At 40.0% G+C, this 16,394-nt stretch overlaps 1 protein-coding gene across 1 annotated transcript; it reads left to right on the top strand.

Moving 5' to 3' along the window:
• The first annotated feature begins 393 nt into the window (after positions 1 to 393).
• Positions 394 to 15,374, top strand: MMP8 (matrix metallopeptidase 8). The gene is made up of 10 exons (XM_003415666.3): positions 394 to 1,070; positions 3,605 to 3,849; positions 4,905 to 5,053; positions 5,141 to 5,266; positions 7,939 to 8,100; positions 10,957 to 11,074; positions 12,062 to 12,195; positions 13,164 to 13,317; positions 14,182 to 14,285; positions 14,442 to 15,374. Exons 1-10 carry the CDS (start codon positions 960 to 962, stop codon positions 14,552 to 14,554), a joined length of 1,416 nt encoding a protein of 471 aa, XP_003415714.1. The 5' UTR covers positions 394 to 959; the 3' UTR covers positions 14,555 to 15,374.
• The last annotated feature ends 1,020 nt before the right edge of the window (positions 15,375 to 16,394 follow it).

Here is a 16,394-nt window from a genome sequence, read left to right as displayed (position 1 = left end):
ACAGGCCTTGAGCTTCTGCTCCATTATAGGCCTGCTAGGGCCCAAAGGGGAGAGAAGGCAGAACCCACGTAGCAGCTCCCAGCTCAGTCTCTCTAAACACACCACCTGGGGATTGAATCTCAGCTCCTCACAAACTAAGCATGTGATTTGGACCAGTCATCTAACCTCTCTGGACCTGATTTCATCTGTAAAATTGTCAACAGTAACATCTGCCTCCCAGGGCTAGGTGAGGATGGAATACATGTACGTACAACACGTCGGTCTGGTGTGTAATAAGTAATCACCAAATGTTTGTTATCATCATCAGTTATTCCTCTTTTTGTCTTTCCTGTGAAACATCTGACTTACAGATTGGTGTTTCTCTAATACATTCAAACCAAAACCACATCCTCCAGAAGCTAGTCCCAGACCCCAATATGAAACCCACTTCGTGACAACCCGCCCAGCCACAAAATTTGCTCAATTAAAGCAAGGGTAGGCAAGTACAAGGATTCTCCAGTTGGGCTCCTTAGTTCCAAGAAACCTACCACTGACCTAACAACATTCCTTTGCATAAATTAACAGAGCCTCAGAGTCTTAACATAGCCAGAAAACTGCTGTTTGCCCATGCAACTTCCTATCGGGCATGCCTTTTCTTTGGCCAGATGATTTTGCCAAATATCTAACTAAAAATCCCAAAAGCAAAGTGTAGCAATTTTTTTTTTTTTTCCTTGCTGAAAGTCTCCTCCATTTTGGGGTACTAAATCACATCATAAAATTGCAAAATCGTTAGGATGTAAATGACCTATGTTGCTTCATATTCCTGATGAAGCAATTGTTTAAGATGTGGCTTTAAAAGGGACCAAAAAGAGCAGCAAGTGACACATGATGCTGTGAGCTTCCAGGTAGACAACAGCAAAGGGCCATACCCAGAGGAGCGGACAAGAAGGCCAGGAGAGGTAGTGTTTGAAGAAAAGGCCATGTTAAGTCTGAAAATGCTTCCGCTGCTGCTCTTAGTCCACATGGAGCTCTCCAAAGCCCTGCCTGTACCTGCTGAACCCCCCGAAGAGAGAAATAGAAAAATTGTTCAGGTAAATGAACTATCACCTATCCCCTGGGGTGAGTGGTTGATTTGACAATTATTGGGAAATGGGGTGGGTTGTTTTCTCTTCTTAGTTAAAACAGCCTGAAAGAAATTATCTGGGTGATTTCCTTGAGGCTTAACAGCTTGGCTCAATGATTTGGAGGATTCCAGCCTGGCAAGGACTGGGCCCTCTAAAAGTCAAGGCATTAACATATGCTGGCTCGGCTTAACAGCTTGGCTCAATGATTTGGAGGATTCCAGTCTGGCAAGGACTGGGCCCTCTAAAAGTCAAGGCATGAACATATGCTGGCTCTTCAAAGCCTGGGAAAATACTGCTGCCAAGCTGCCTCCAGCTGGAGAACCTCTTTAGAATGAATGGCTTTAATTATAAAACTAAATGATTTTCTCTCTTTCTTAGTTACCATAAAAAAAAAAAAATTTTTTTTTTTTTTTTTTTTTAGTTACCTAAGGTTTTCCCTTCGTTATATCTGTAATATGGTTACTACCTGCCTGGTGCTTCCTATAGAAACTTCCTTTTGCAGCCAAAAATCCCAGCTGTAGAAGAGAGCACGAGGTGGGAGATGAGAACAAAGCAGGAATCAGTTCACTGTGATCTACCAAGCACCGGATTTGCAGGACTGTTTATCAACTCTCGGAAGCCCTACGAAAGCAGAGCCAAAAGCTTTTTTCTGTTGTTTCACAGTATGAAAGCCAGGCCAAATTTTAAGGAACACAAGAGATCACGGTTACATGTTTGCATACGCAATTTTCTTAGCAATCCACTTTTAGAAAGGCATTTTTCTTGTTGTTGATGTTTTGGTATCTCTTCCAATGACAACAGAAAACCTCTGGGCAAATAGCTAGATTCATTAGCTAGATTCATTGAGCTAGTTCATCGAGTGCTTACAAGGCCACCTGCTAAGTATCGCACAAGCATTATCTTATTTAATCTTCACAACAACCCTGGGAGGTGGGGATTATTATTTTTACTTTAGAGACAAGGAATGTGATTGACATGTCCAAGGTCTCATGGTTTATTAGTGGCAGAGCCAAGATTTGAACCCAAACCTGTCTGATTGCAAGCCTGTGTTCTGTCTTCTGTCATCTACAGAAGACCAGGTGTTCACAGGCTACAGAAGTGAGATAAAGAAGTCATATAACTGCTTTGTTAACCTCCTTCAGAACCCTTAGTTCCAAATGAAATAGAGGCTCCTTATAAAGAGTTGCCTTGGTGGATAAAATGTTACATCAGTGATGCTGCTGTTACCTAAAAACATATTTGAAGTTCTTCTTTCGAAACTGTAAATTCTCGTTTGAGGTGCAGCATGGTGAGTAGGGACCTGAATTGTAATCTTGGCAAGTTCCTTACCTCCCTGAACCTCCATTTCTTCCTGAAGATGATTAAATCTATTCTATAGTAGTGTTTGACGTCCCTCAGTGGTCCAAATGGTTAACCCATTTGGCTGCTAACTGAAAGGTTAGAGGTTTGAGTCCAACCAGAGGCACCTCAGAAGAAAGGTCTGGCAATCTACTTCTGAAAGATCACAGCCATTGAAAAACCCTATGGAGTACAGTTCTACTCTGATACACACGGGTTTGCCATGAGTCAGAATTACTCGGTAGCAACTGGTTTGTTAGGTTTTTTTTTTTTTGGTTATACTAGTGTTTGGAGATTATAAGAGATAATCTGCATGATACAACTAATACCTCAAGAGAAGTCACTAAATGCAGCTTCTAATTCTTCCTTCTATAAAAATAAAGCAATTTCATTACAGGCAGCTCCTGGGTTATGAATGTCAGACTGAGGTACAACCTGTAGTCATGAACACCCCATAAAGCATATTATAAAAAAAATCCAAGGTTCGTAATAACAAACAGGTGCTACTTTGTGACATACATCAAAATATTATTATTGTTACTACATTATTATGTTAAAGATTTTTTAGTGTATCTGGAAGTGTTTCTTTAATTTTTTAATGCACAGAAAGCTACACGATATACTAGGACAAGCATTTGACTAAATGACATTAGATATGAACCGTACCTAACTGTTCTTACTTACGTACAAATTCGACTTAAACACAGACTTAGGAAAGGAACTTGTTTCATAATCCAGGGACTGCCTATACTGTATTTTAAAAAAAAACCAAACCCACTACTGTTGAGTCGATTCTAACTCATAGCAACCCTACAGGACAGAGTAGAACCGCCCCGTAGAGTTTCCAGTGAGTGCCTGGTGGGTTTGAACTGCCAACCTTTTGGTTAGCAGCAGTAGCACTTAACCACTATGCTACCTTTTATATGTAGCAATTGACACCTATTTTTATGCATAAACATTTAACTAGAGTACTGAATGGAAGGGCTGTTCTTTTCAGGTAATATTCTCTCAATGTCAACCTACAAATTTGTGTTATTTCTGTGGCTTTGTCAGGTTGTAAATCATGGTTTGATCCCTGAAGCAATTTAGAAAGGAATGTAAAACACGCACAGAACTGAAGGCAATATCGCAGCAAGTACTCTTATGTGTTTGTCTTTGTCCAGAATTACCTAGAAAAGTTCTACCGATTGCCCATGTCTCAATTTGAGTCTGAAAGGAATAACAGCACTGGCGTGATTGTCAAAAAGCTTAAAGAAATGCAGCGGTTCTTTGGGTTGAATGAGACAGGGAAACCAGATGCTGAAACCCTGGAGATAATGAAAAAGCCTCGCTGTGGAGTGCCTGATATTGGTGGTTTTATGTTAACCCCAGGAAACCCCAAGTGGAACCACATGAACGTGACCTACAGGTGATATTTCTTGAGTTTCAGAATTCATTCATTCAGCCAGTATTTATTGGGCTCTTAGGCTGTGCTACACACTGATTTAGGACTTGGGATATACTGGGGACAAACAGACAAACATCCCTGCCATTGTGGATTTTAGATACCCGTGAATGAGCATGAGAAGGAAAGGGTAGGGATTCCATGGATTCTTTTCACTCCAAAGCCTGCCATTTTTGTCTTCCTTCACCAACAATCTAAAGAGGACCATGGTGAGGTAAGGCTGTCTCTCTAAGCACTCACTTCAGGACCCCAAAAAGATTTGTTACTGGAAATTCTCTAGATCAGGGTTATTGACATACGCTGTAAAAAATAAAACAGCCTGTGATGGTTAATTTTATGTGTCAGCTTGACTACGCTTTAGTTCCCAGTTGTTTAGCCAAACAGTTGTCTAGATGCTGTCCTGGAGTAGTTACATGTGGTTAAATAAGTTGGGTAGAGCAGATTACCTTCCATAGTGTAACTTAATACAATGTAATTACTTTACATCTATTGTAGTATAATTACTTTCCGTAATGTAACCTAATGTAATGTTGTCGATCAATCAGTTGAAAAGGGAGTTTACCTAAATGTGTTCTGCCTCCATACTATACATCAATATTTTGGGAGAACTCTCATTTTACTCTTCATTCTGCACTCTATCTGCCACCTGACCTATGGACATTCCAATATATTTTTTAATACTATTATTTTCCAGGTAGTGAACTAAATGCTTTACGTGTATTTAATCCATATAGCACCCTATGAGAGGGCTACTATTTTATTATCTTCTTTTTATGAACACGGAAACTAAGGTTTAAAGACATAAAGTAACTTTTCCAAAATCCTGAAGTTAATAAGGGTCAAAATCCAGATATGAACTGATGTTTGTCCTCAACCCAGAATCCTCATCCCCTACTTAAATCCTCCACAGTGGTAGCACATCACATATGCAACTCACTCCAAGATAGAGCAACTCAATCTGTTGATAGCCTTTTCTTCTAGACATTAATGAACTCTTCATTCATCTTCTCACTTTGAAGGATTAACAGTTATCCCTCATGTTGGACAAAGGCTGAGGTGGAAACTGCTTTTAGGAAAGCCTTTGCACTCTGGAGTCGTGCATCACGCCTGAGCTTCACCAGCATCTCAGAGGGAAAAGCAGACATCGAGATTGGTTTCTTCGAAAAAGGTAGTCTCAAAGCAATAATCCTCAATTTTGCTTTCTGTTGCTAACTTGAGACTCAGCAAGGATTTAATATGAATTGTTTCATTTCAGAGCATGGTGACAATTCTCCATTTGATGGACCCAATGGAATCCTTGCTCATGCCTTTCAACCAGGCCAAGATATTGGAGGAGATGTTCATTTTGATGCAGAAGAAACATGGACCAACAGCTTTGAAAGTAAGTTAACCAAGGTTATGTCTACAGGTAGTCTTTGAATGAACATTTTCCACATTAGAATCAATGTCCACATCCAAGTAACTGTAACATTTCAAATTCACTCAAACTGATCATTTAAAATTTTTGCTGCCTTAGAATATTAAGTTTACTTGGGTTAAAAAATCTTGAGGCTACGTACTGACCTTATTTTCTAGGGCAGGGATCAGAAAGCTACAGACCAAGGTCAAATCCCATCCGGCCCCCTGTGTTCATGGTTAAGGTTTTATTGGAACAGGTCCACACTCATTTATTTACGTATTGTCTATGGCTGCTTTCAGTATACAATGGCAGAGTTGTATAGTTGTGACAGACTACATGGCCCACAAAACCTAAAATATTTCTATCTGTCCCTTTACAGAAAAAATTTGCTGACTTCCACTTTAAAATACATCTTTCTTTTAATATTTTGAAATTTAATGCTGTTTAGCAAAGGCCCATATTTTTTGAAATCTAGAAATAACTGGGTTCCTTTAAAAAAAAAATGGCCCTATTTAGAAAAGAGCAGTCACCTTCTTTCTCATCTAGTTGATGCAGTTTCACAAAGCTCTTTTTCAATGTCATGTTCCCATATAGCAAACCACTCCTTCCAGGAGAAGGCTCATAATAAGAAGGGCTGGGCACCTGCAGGGAAGAAAAGAAGCTAAGGACACATATATCTATACCAAATGGCACTTTACAAGGCCACGGGGCAATAATAAAACACAGAGCACCTTTTAGATAACAATAAAGAGATACCTATTTTCTTTGTTTGGTCACCTGTTCCTCTTGCCATTTTCTCAACATATATATTGTGTCCATTACACCTACATCCCTGCACTAGGAGCTGTGTGTACCCAAAGACACATAGTAACTCTCCACTGCTTTGTATTCCTATTGCTCTCCCCACTAGTTTAGATGGTCAGTGTACCTTGCCTGAACTAAATGACCCAGGTTTCTAATTGGACTCTCCACCTCCAACACCTGCTCCCTCTAATTTTTCCTAGGTGCAGCAAGGTTTATTGTTAAAAAGTCCATCTTGGAACACATTACTCTCCTCCTTAAAACTTTTAGTGTTTGCGTATTCTGTACCAAATAAGATCTAAACATCTTCATTTGATACTGAAGACTCTTGGTGAATTTGTGCCCTAGATTTTCTGGTTTGTCTTCATATTCCATCTGCACCAGCCAATATTGCCCCATTCCCTGTCCCTAGATCACATCTTGTGCTTTCCAACTTCCCTAAGTTTGTTCACATTGTTTCCTTCTCCGGAAATGTCCTTCCCCATACACCAAGACCCACCTTTCAAACTCTCTCTCATCTTTCCATACCATGTCAAAGACCCCCTCCTGTCTTGCCTTTCAGCTGGGAACGAGTCCTTTCTCCACAGACTCGTAACAGCCCTTTTCTTCTACGTCTCTAACTGCTCTTCCATCATTATTCTGTGCATTCAAGTTGCTTGTACACATATCTCCCCTCTAGATCATGCGATCCCAGAGAACCATGACAAATCTCACACAGCTGGTTGCACAGTAGTCTAAGCACTCAAAGATGTTTTTTGAAATGCACCCAAGAATATATAAATGGAAGGATGTGATGATCAAGACAGTAAGTCTTGGAGCATGAGTAGAATTTTACTAGTCTAATTATCTATAGGAAATTGAACATTGTGGTAACAGCATGGGTTTTGGACCTGAGTTGAACCCTAGCTCCAACTCTTAGTAGTTGTAAGGCCAAGAATAAGATACTCAAAATCCAAAGACCTCAGTTCCTTTACTGTAAAATAGTGTTAATAATATCTATTTAACACAAATGCTGTGAAGCTTAAATAATGTTGCACATGGATATTGTCTAGCATATAGTAAGCACCCTACAACTGTGACTATTATTGGTTAAGGTGAGCATGTAGAAAACTATAGGGTATTGTGAGAAAGCTGGAGTGAAGGATTCTCAGGGAACCAAGGAACTCAAGCCCTCTAATATCTCTTGGAGTCAGGTGAGTGAAGCCCTGAAGGCCTGTCATGCTAGGCACTGTGCCAGAAGACATTAAAAGATGGGAAAGGGAGCTATAAGGGATTTCTCCTTTTCCAACGGAGCATTCCTAGAGCTGGCTGGAGAGCTCAAGAACAGGGAAGAGCCAGTGCTAGGCTGTCCATGATTAGGGAGCCAATATGAGTTGGCCCTACATCCAAGGCTCCTCTGCTGCCTGGCAGACTTATTTTCTAACTACCTACTCACTGAGACTCTGCTAATGAGACTGTGGGCCTGGGAAATGGAAGAGGGATGAGAATAGGAGCACAAGAGAATAGGGTTTAGAGAGCCATGGTGAGATGTGTGATGGCTTTGAGACTGACAAATTATATGACCATCAGTTCTCCAAACATCGGGTCCAAATCCATAAAATTTGGGAACTGGAATAATTGCAGCTTTTCTTAGTTCTAAGATTTGATGAGAAGTTCATACTCACCTAATCCCAACCTTTGACTCCTAGCTTGATTCCTCCCAATCTCCATTTCTTCATGTACCTGAAGGGAAGGTGAAAAAGATGGGGTGGGGAGGGCTGTTCCTCCAGGCAGTTTTGGCTTGGAAGCTGCTTTCTTTGAAATCGTATTTCCATCACCCTTAGAGCCATTCACCTCATATGCTTGCATTTCAGATTACAACTTGTTTCTTGTTGCTGCTCATGAATTTGGCCATTCTTTGGGGCTCGCTCATTCCTCTGATCCTGGTGCGTTGATGTATCCCACCTACGCTTACACGGACACCAGCTCATATTCACTCCCTGAAGATGACATCGAAGGCATCCAGGCCATCTATGGTAAAGCCACATGAAGAAACGACAGTCCTTGATGGGAGCTAGGAATAGGCCCCGACAGGCCCCTGATCTGAGCATTTCCCTTGGCACTTCTCTCAGATTCTCTCTGCTGGGAAAACTCAAACTGGCCTCTCAGAGTTAACTGTAGCTAATACAGCATGACAAAGGAGGCCTAGGGAAGGAGAAGAATGGGAAGAAATGCACAACTATTTTCCATAGTTGTCTATAGATAGTGGTGATTTTTTTTCCCTCCTCCTTCTTGCTTCCCAAATTTTATAGCTTTTTTAAAAAGACATGGCTGGCCCTTTTGATACAGCAACTCTGTTCCTCAATACATTTCCCTCGCAAGAAATCTCACATAGACCCACAAGGAGATGTGTACAAGGCCTGCCAAGGATGTTCACTGCAGTCTTGTCCGTGGTGGTGAAAGCTGGAGGGAAGTTGAAGGTCTACCATGAGGAGAGTGTGCAGGTAAAACGCAGTAGATGTACCCCATGGAGCGCTGTGCAGTGACCAAAAGCACTGAATTTGATGTGCATATGCTAATGACGTAGATGGATCTTTAAAACATTATGCTCAGTGAAAAAGAAACAGAAGGATACATATTATAAACCAAAAAAACCTGTTGCTGTCCAGTTGATTTGTCCTCATAGCGACCCTATAGGGCAGAGTAGAACTGTCCCCGTAGGGTTTCTGGGGAGCGCCTGGTGGATTCGAACTGCTGACCTTTTGGTTAGCAGCTGTAGTGCTTAACCACTATACCACCAGGGTTTCCACATATTATGGAATGTGTAAATTATGTGATATAAAAAAAAATTAGAAATGTATACAGACAAAACAAGGCATTTTCAAGAATACACACTAACAAAACGATGTATATTGAATGTATTAAAATTGTTTCTTATGGGGACTGGAGGGGAATGGAAGTAGAGTATGGGGAGGAAAAGGAGCTTTTTTGAAAAAGGCATGACTGATACTTCTCAGGGAGGAGTATACGGGCTTTTTGCTTTGTCATAAGTACGGCCTGAGTAAAACCATTGCATTTCTTCTCCCTCTTTTCCTCTTGCCCCCTACTAGTTGTAAGGAAGAACAGGAAACTCAGGTTTTTGTTGTTTGTTTCGGTGCCATTGAATAAATTTTTGACTCAGAACAACCCCATGTGGCAGAGTAGAATGGCCCCATAGGGTTTCTAGGCTGTAATCTTTACAGGTTTTTCTCCCATGGGTGGGTTCTAACTGTGAACCTCTCAGTTTAGTGCTCCATTAAGCAGTGTGGTATGGAGTGGAGTGGAGTGGAATTGCGGAAAGCACTCTCCCCTCTCTGGTGGGACAGCACTAGAAAACCAAGCCTGCCAGGGTACCAGAACCATGGAATTTCTTTCATGACAATAAGAGCTGCTCAAATGAGAAGCCCTACTCTAATTGCCCCTACTCCTCTACTCCTTTCTCCACCCCTCCCCCCACATTTTCTTTTGCTCACCAATGTTTTAAATTCTCTTGACTAGTAGCACAGCCTTTAATTTTACAATGAGAAAATGGGTTAAAACAAAAATATTTATATCTACAGTGAGAAAATAGGATAAAACAAAAATATTTATTAAAAAAAGGTCTCAATTTAGATTTACACTGTGGCTTAAAAGACTGATAACCTGATCTTTCCTTGTAGTAGGTTTTCAGGAGGAAGGAGTAAGTGGTTGTTTTTGTTCTGTTAAGTGCCATCAAGTTGGCTCTGACTCATAGCAACCCTATGTACAACAGAACAAAACACTGCTTGGTCCTGCGCCATCCTCATGATCCTTGTTATGTGCGAGCCCATTGTTTCAGCCACTGTGTTAATCCATCTCTTTGAGCGTCTTCCTCTTTTTTGCAGACCCCCTATTTTACCAGGCATGGTGTCCTTCTCTAGGGACTGATTCTTCCTGATAACATATGTGAGACAAAGTCTCACTATTCTTCCTAACTAACAGATTTGTTAGTTCTTTTGGCAGTACATGGTATATTCAATGTTCTTCACCAACACCATGTTTCAAAGGCATCAATTCTTATTCGGTCTTCCTTATTCATTGCCTAGCTTTCGCATGCATATGAGGCGATTGAAAACATCATGGCTTGGGCAGTGGGTCTTAGTCCTCAAAGTGACATCTTGGGTTTTCAACACTTTAAAGAGGTCTTTTGCAGCAGATTTGCCCAATGCAATGCATCCTTTGATTTCTTGACTGCTGTTTCCATGGGTGTTGATTGTGGACCCCAGTAAAATCAAATCCTTGACAACTTCAATCTTTTTTCCATTTATCGTGATGTTGCTTATTTGTCTGGTTGTGAAGATTTTTGTTTTCTTTATGTTGATGTGCAATCCATATTGAAGGCAGTAGTCTTTGATCCTTTTCTGGTCACTCGGTATCCACTTATTAACAACCTGTGATATGCAAATGACACAACCTTGCTTACTGAAAGTCCTTTTCAAAGTCCTTTTCACATTCAGTAAGCAAGGTTGTGTCATTTGCATATCACAGGTTGTTAATAAGTGGATACCGAGTGACCAAAAAAGGGGAAAGAGGCACCTGGAAGGGGGAGAAGCAAAGAAGTAGAATTAAAAAAAAAAAAAAAGGTGGGTTAGAATTCAAATTTCTTCGCTTCAAACTAAATCTGGAGCTGGCTCTAAAGACCATCATTCCTCTTAATTTAAAAAAAAAAAAAATTTTAAGAGGGCCAAATCTACAGTTATTTTAAAGCCTTTTGGGATAGTCTGGCAGCATTCCTCTTCACGTGAAAACCCTTCATCTTTCTGAAAAGTTTCTGAAGTATCCTAATAGTCACACTGAACTTTACTTATAAAACACCATCCCCTGTTTTTTAACAGGACCTTCGAGTGACCCTATCCAACCCACTGGACCAAGCACCCCCAGAGCCTGTGATCCCAGATTGGCATTTGATGCTATCACCACGCTCCGAGGAGAAATATATTTTTTTAAAGACAGGTATGAGATTGAATTATTCCTTCTTTGACTTAACTGGTGTAACTTAAAACTGGATTCTAATTAAGACACACATTCCCAGCTTTTCCTTTGAATTCTACACATAGTCATCTCACTGAAGTTTTTTTTAGTTGTCTCTGGGTAACTGAAAACATTTGGTGGTGGTGGGGAGCTCAAACATTCACTAACATTCAGATGTTTGTGGTAATGGAAACAAGACATGGGCTATATCTGCTTGGGAACTCCATAGCTAGGTTTACCTGAGACTAAAACATCATTCAAGTCTATCTGAAATCAGCCAAGTGAAATGGAAACTATCATCTTACTAGCTGTGGGGCCAGTTATCTAACTGACTGGATTCTTCATTTTTCCATTGCTATTTTGTGATCGTGTAATCAGAGACTGACCCCCCAGGGTAATGCAAACAGTTAGGTGCCCAGATACTAACTGAAAGGTTAGTTTGAACCCACCCAGAGGTACCTTAAAAGAAAGGCCTGGTGATCTGCTTTCAAAGAGTCATAGCCTTGAAATCCCTGTGGAACACATTTCTATTTCACAACACATGGGGTCACCAAGAGTTGAAATCAATTCCGTGGTGATTAGTTTCTTTTTTTTTCTTCTGTAATCAGAGATTGAGTGTATTTGCTATTGCCTACTGTTGATGGCTATATATTCTACTATTTTCTGGGAACAATTATGAACAATATTAACAAATTAAGACTTGCCATTGTATTAGGAAGGGACAGTGCAAAGTGGAATCAAATAAGACCATTTGAACTCTGAAAACCATAAAGTGCTCATCACGTGCATAATATCACTAAAAGCCCTGGCCATGTGCTGGCCACTGTGCTAGGAACTTTGCATACATTATCATGTTATGTTCTCCCAGCAATCTTACGAAGTGTCATTACTAGCCCAAGGCTTACAGAAGCTGCCCCTTTAAACTGTGTGTATGTGATTTTTTTCCCTTGTGTTTCTTTATTTCTCTAGGTTCTTCTGGAGAAGGCACCCTCAGCTACGAACAGTCGAACAATATTTTATTTCACTATTCTGGCCATCCCTGCCAAATGGAATACAGGCTGCTTACGAGGATTTTGATAGTGACCTAGTTTTCTTATTTAAAGGTAATCGCCTAAGGTTTTCAACTTACTTTTAGTTCTGCTTTAAGGGAGCGGGCAGGACTTCTTTGTGGTCCTGTCTTAGTTACCCAGTGCTGCTGTTATACAAATATCACAAGGGCAGAAATTTATTTTCTCACAGTTCAGTGATCTACAAGTCTGAGCTCAGGACATGGCTCTAGGGAGAGGCCCCTCTTTGTCTGTTTCAGCTCTTAGTAGCTGTGAGCAGTCCTTAGAGATGCATATATCCCCATCATCTGTCTTTTTCTCCCCGTGTGCGTCTCTGTGTCCATTTGCTGTTTTTATAATTCAGGAGTGGTTGGGTTTAGGACCCACACTACTCTGCTATGACCTGACTAACATAACAAAGAACACTCTATTTCCAAACAGAATCATATTTATAGGTATAGGGGTCAGGATTTCAACATATATTTTGGGGAGACACATTTCAATCTATAGCAGGCACCTTCCAGATTCAGAAGAGGTGAACTAATGAGAGAACATTTTGCTGGCCAGGTATGGTCAGGAGACCTGGGTTGGTCCCATCTCTGTCATTAAGTGCTCTGTGACCTTGAACAAGTTGTCCCCTCTGCAAACCTCAGTTTTCTCATCTACAAAATGAGAAGACAATATTAGGCCATCTTTAGTGTTCCTCCTCCTCCACCCAGCTGTAATATTTTAAGATTCCCCGAGGCTGTAATTTAATCTCTGTATAGAACTCACGTGAGATAAAACATCCAACTGTGAGGTCCTTGGATATCAAGCTAAGAAGTTTGAATTTTTTTTAAAGGAGTTGGAGAACTGCTAGGCATATTATAATACCATGGACTTAACTTTACCATCTTCATCTTTTAAAGACTGTTTGTTGTATAAATGTATTTTAATATCCGTGCTGTAGTTATATAAGAAATGGTGTACATCAGTTTGTAAAAATGAAAGAACTTCATCTAACATATAACCTGAATCATTGGCAGACAACCAATACTGGGCTATGAGTGGCTATGATATTCTGCGAGATTACCCGAAGGATATATCAAACTATGGCTTCCCCAGCAGTGTTCGAGCGATTGATGCAGCTGTTTTCTACAGTGGAAAAACATACTTCTTTGTAAGCGATCAATTCTGGAGGTAAGGTAACCTATTTTTTTTTTTTTCAATTAGGCATTGAAATCTGTGTTTCTTTACCCTGTCTACAAATCACTAAGAATGACAAAAATTTAGAAATCTGAAGAATTAAAAGAACTAGGTGTTTTTTGATAGGGTTTAGTCAAAAAACATTCTTTTTCCTAATATGATTCTTAGTGCTTTTGCTTTTGAAAATTTCATTTTTATGAACTAAAATGGCTGTTCAGTGGTATTGAGGATTCCATATCATGGAATAGAGCAAATTTTAATAAAACACTAGGGTGGGATGCAAAGAGAGTGTTGGGGGAGTCTCCTTTATGAATTAAATTCTAACACACTCAAACATTATGCAAATAGCCTACAGAATTTGGTGCCCAAGCTGGGCTTATTTTTATATTTATTCACACACACACACAAACACATACACATACACACACAGTTGTACCAATTGAATACAATGGCGTAGTTGCTAAGAGCTTGGCTTCCAACCAAAAGGTCATCAGTTTGAACCCACCAGCTGCTCCTTGGAAACCCTGTGGGGCAGTTCTACTCTGTCCTATAGAGTTGCTATGAGTCAGAATTGACTCTACGGCAACAGATTTGGTTTTTGGTTTTAGTAAATATAAGCTCTTAGTTTTGGGGAGAAAAATAAAACACTGCATCAGCAATTGGAGGCCTGTTTTAGTATTAGTAATACCCATATCTTTTATAAATGGGTATGTACCCTTAGGTAGAGAAGTTAAACATTCTTAATTCCAAAAATTAGACATTGTGAGAAGGCACTTTGTAAAGTATTACAATTTAAAGAAAACTGTTGTCATGATACACTGTATTTGTCTTAAAACGTGCAAAATTTTTCCCCCTCAGATATGATAGCCAAAGACAATTCATGGAACCAGGTTATCCCAAAAGCATAGAAAGTACCTTTCCAGGAATAAGAACTAGAGTTGATGCAGTTTTCCATCAGGATCGTAAGTAGAAAAAAAAATTAATAACTTTGTTTAATTTTTTTTTAATATTTGCAATTGAACGTTAAATTGAGACAGGTGAGGGTTTGTAATTGAAAATGTCTGAAACTGTATTTCTACAAGCTAATTCAACAAATTTTCTCTCTCCTTTTTTTATAGACTTCTTCCTTTTCTTCAGCGGGCCATATTATTACGCATTTGATCTTAATACTCAGAGAGTTACTAAAATTGACAGAAGCAATAAATGGCTTAACTGTAGACAAAAAGTTTAAGCAAACTCCAATTTGTCTCCATTTTCTGAAAGTTAATGGTAGGCAAATTCAATTTTCATATTCCTTACATCATATCCTGTTTATACTCTTCTCAACAGTAAACAGTAATGCTGTTTACCTTCACTATATATATTGGGTCTGTCTGCAATAAAAATGTTCGGAATATTCCACCATTTGCAGAAGCTGACTCACTTCTTACACATTCTCAAGTTAGTGAATCTCATCACAGCTGAACTGCAGGAGAATAACCCCTTCTTTTTCACCTCAATATTTACTATTTCATTACTTGCTTATCTGACTTCTAAAATGTTCATGTATTCCTAAGCTTCTTTAAGCATGTGTCGTGGATTGAATGATGTCCTCCAAAAAACATATGTCAACTTGGTTGAACCATGACTCCACACTATTTTGTGGTTGTCCTCCATTTTGTGATTGTAATTTTATGTTAAGAGGATTAGGGTGGGATTGTAATACCACCCTTACTCAGGCCACCTCCCTGAATGGTAAAGGGAGTTTCCCCGGAGTGTGGTCTGCGCCACCTTTTATCTCTCAAGAGATAAAAGGAAAGGAAAGCAAGCAGAGAGTTGGGGACCTCATACCACCAAGAAAGCAGCACCGGGAGCAGAGCAGCATCCTCTGGACACGGGGTCCCTGCGCCTGAGAAGCTCCTCAACCAGGGGAAGATTGAGGACAAGGACCTTCTTCCAGAGCCCACAGAGAGAAAGCCTTCCCCTGGAGCTGAGGCCCTGAATTTGGACTTGTAACCTACTAGGCTATGAAAAAATAAATTTTTCTTTGTTAAAGCCATACACTTGTGGTATTTCTGTTACAGCAGCACTAGATGACTAAGACAGCATGTCTTAAGTGTGTCTGCTAAATACTATTTAGCACCAGATTTTAATTAGAAATAAAGATCACAAACAACATAGACAGTACTCCTTGACTTTACAGAAAACGTGGTGTTATTTTCCACTTTTGGAAAGAAGTGTGGTTGGTACTTCTGTACTTAAGGAGCCCTATTTTTTTTTTTTTTTTTTTATTGGCATAGTGTTAAGTGTTTGGCTGCTAACTGAAAGGTTGGCAGTTCAAACCCATCCAGTGGCTCTGTGGCGAAAGACCTAGTAGTGATCTGCTTCTGTAAACATTAAACCAAAGGAAAAAAAAAACGAACAAAAAAAGCCCCATTGCCATCGAGTCAATTCCTACTCATAGCAACCTTATAAAAAAAGTAAAACTGCCCCCATAGGGTTTCCAAGGCTGTAATCTTTATGGAAACAGACTGCCACATCTTTCTCCTCCAGAATGGCTGATGGGTTCAAACCACTGATCTTTTGGTTAACAGCCCAGTGCTTAATGACTGTACCACCAGGGTCTCTTTTCCATAAAGATTACAGCCTTGGAAACCCTATGGGGCAGTTCTGCTTTGTCCTATAAGGTTGCCGTGAGTTGGAATCCACTCCACCAAACACAACAACTTCTATACTTAAAATGAATCAACACAGAATGCCAAAGTTGAACCTCCATTGAGGCCAATCAGATATTTCCCAGGGGAAGCAGCAGAGTGGAGAGGTACCACTTCCTCTCTTGCCTTCTCTCTGCTCTCTCCTTCTAGAGTCCAGGTAATGGCTAGTTGGATCTGTTGTCCTTTATTTACTTCCTGGGCGGCTCCGGAAGGCACACTTTACAAACACCAGGGATTTACTGCACAAAGAGAACGGTTCTGGGCACAAAATTAAACAAATCTCATTGAATTGAATTAAACTGCTTAAAGGTACACATTTGCTAATGGATCTTTTCTGATAAACACTTTAGATGTAGAACCAAAATATCTAGTCCAGAC

Source organism: Loxodonta africana, chromosome 7 (assembly GCF_030014295.1).
Source record: "Loxodonta africana isolate mLoxAfr1 chromosome 7, mLoxAfr1.hap2, whole genome shotgun sequence".
In the NCBI taxonomy this organism is placed as follows: Eukaryota; Metazoa; Chordata; class Mammalia; order Proboscidea; family Elephantidae; genus Loxodonta; species Loxodonta africana.
This window is presented reverse-complemented; position numbering and strand designations above follow the sequence as displayed.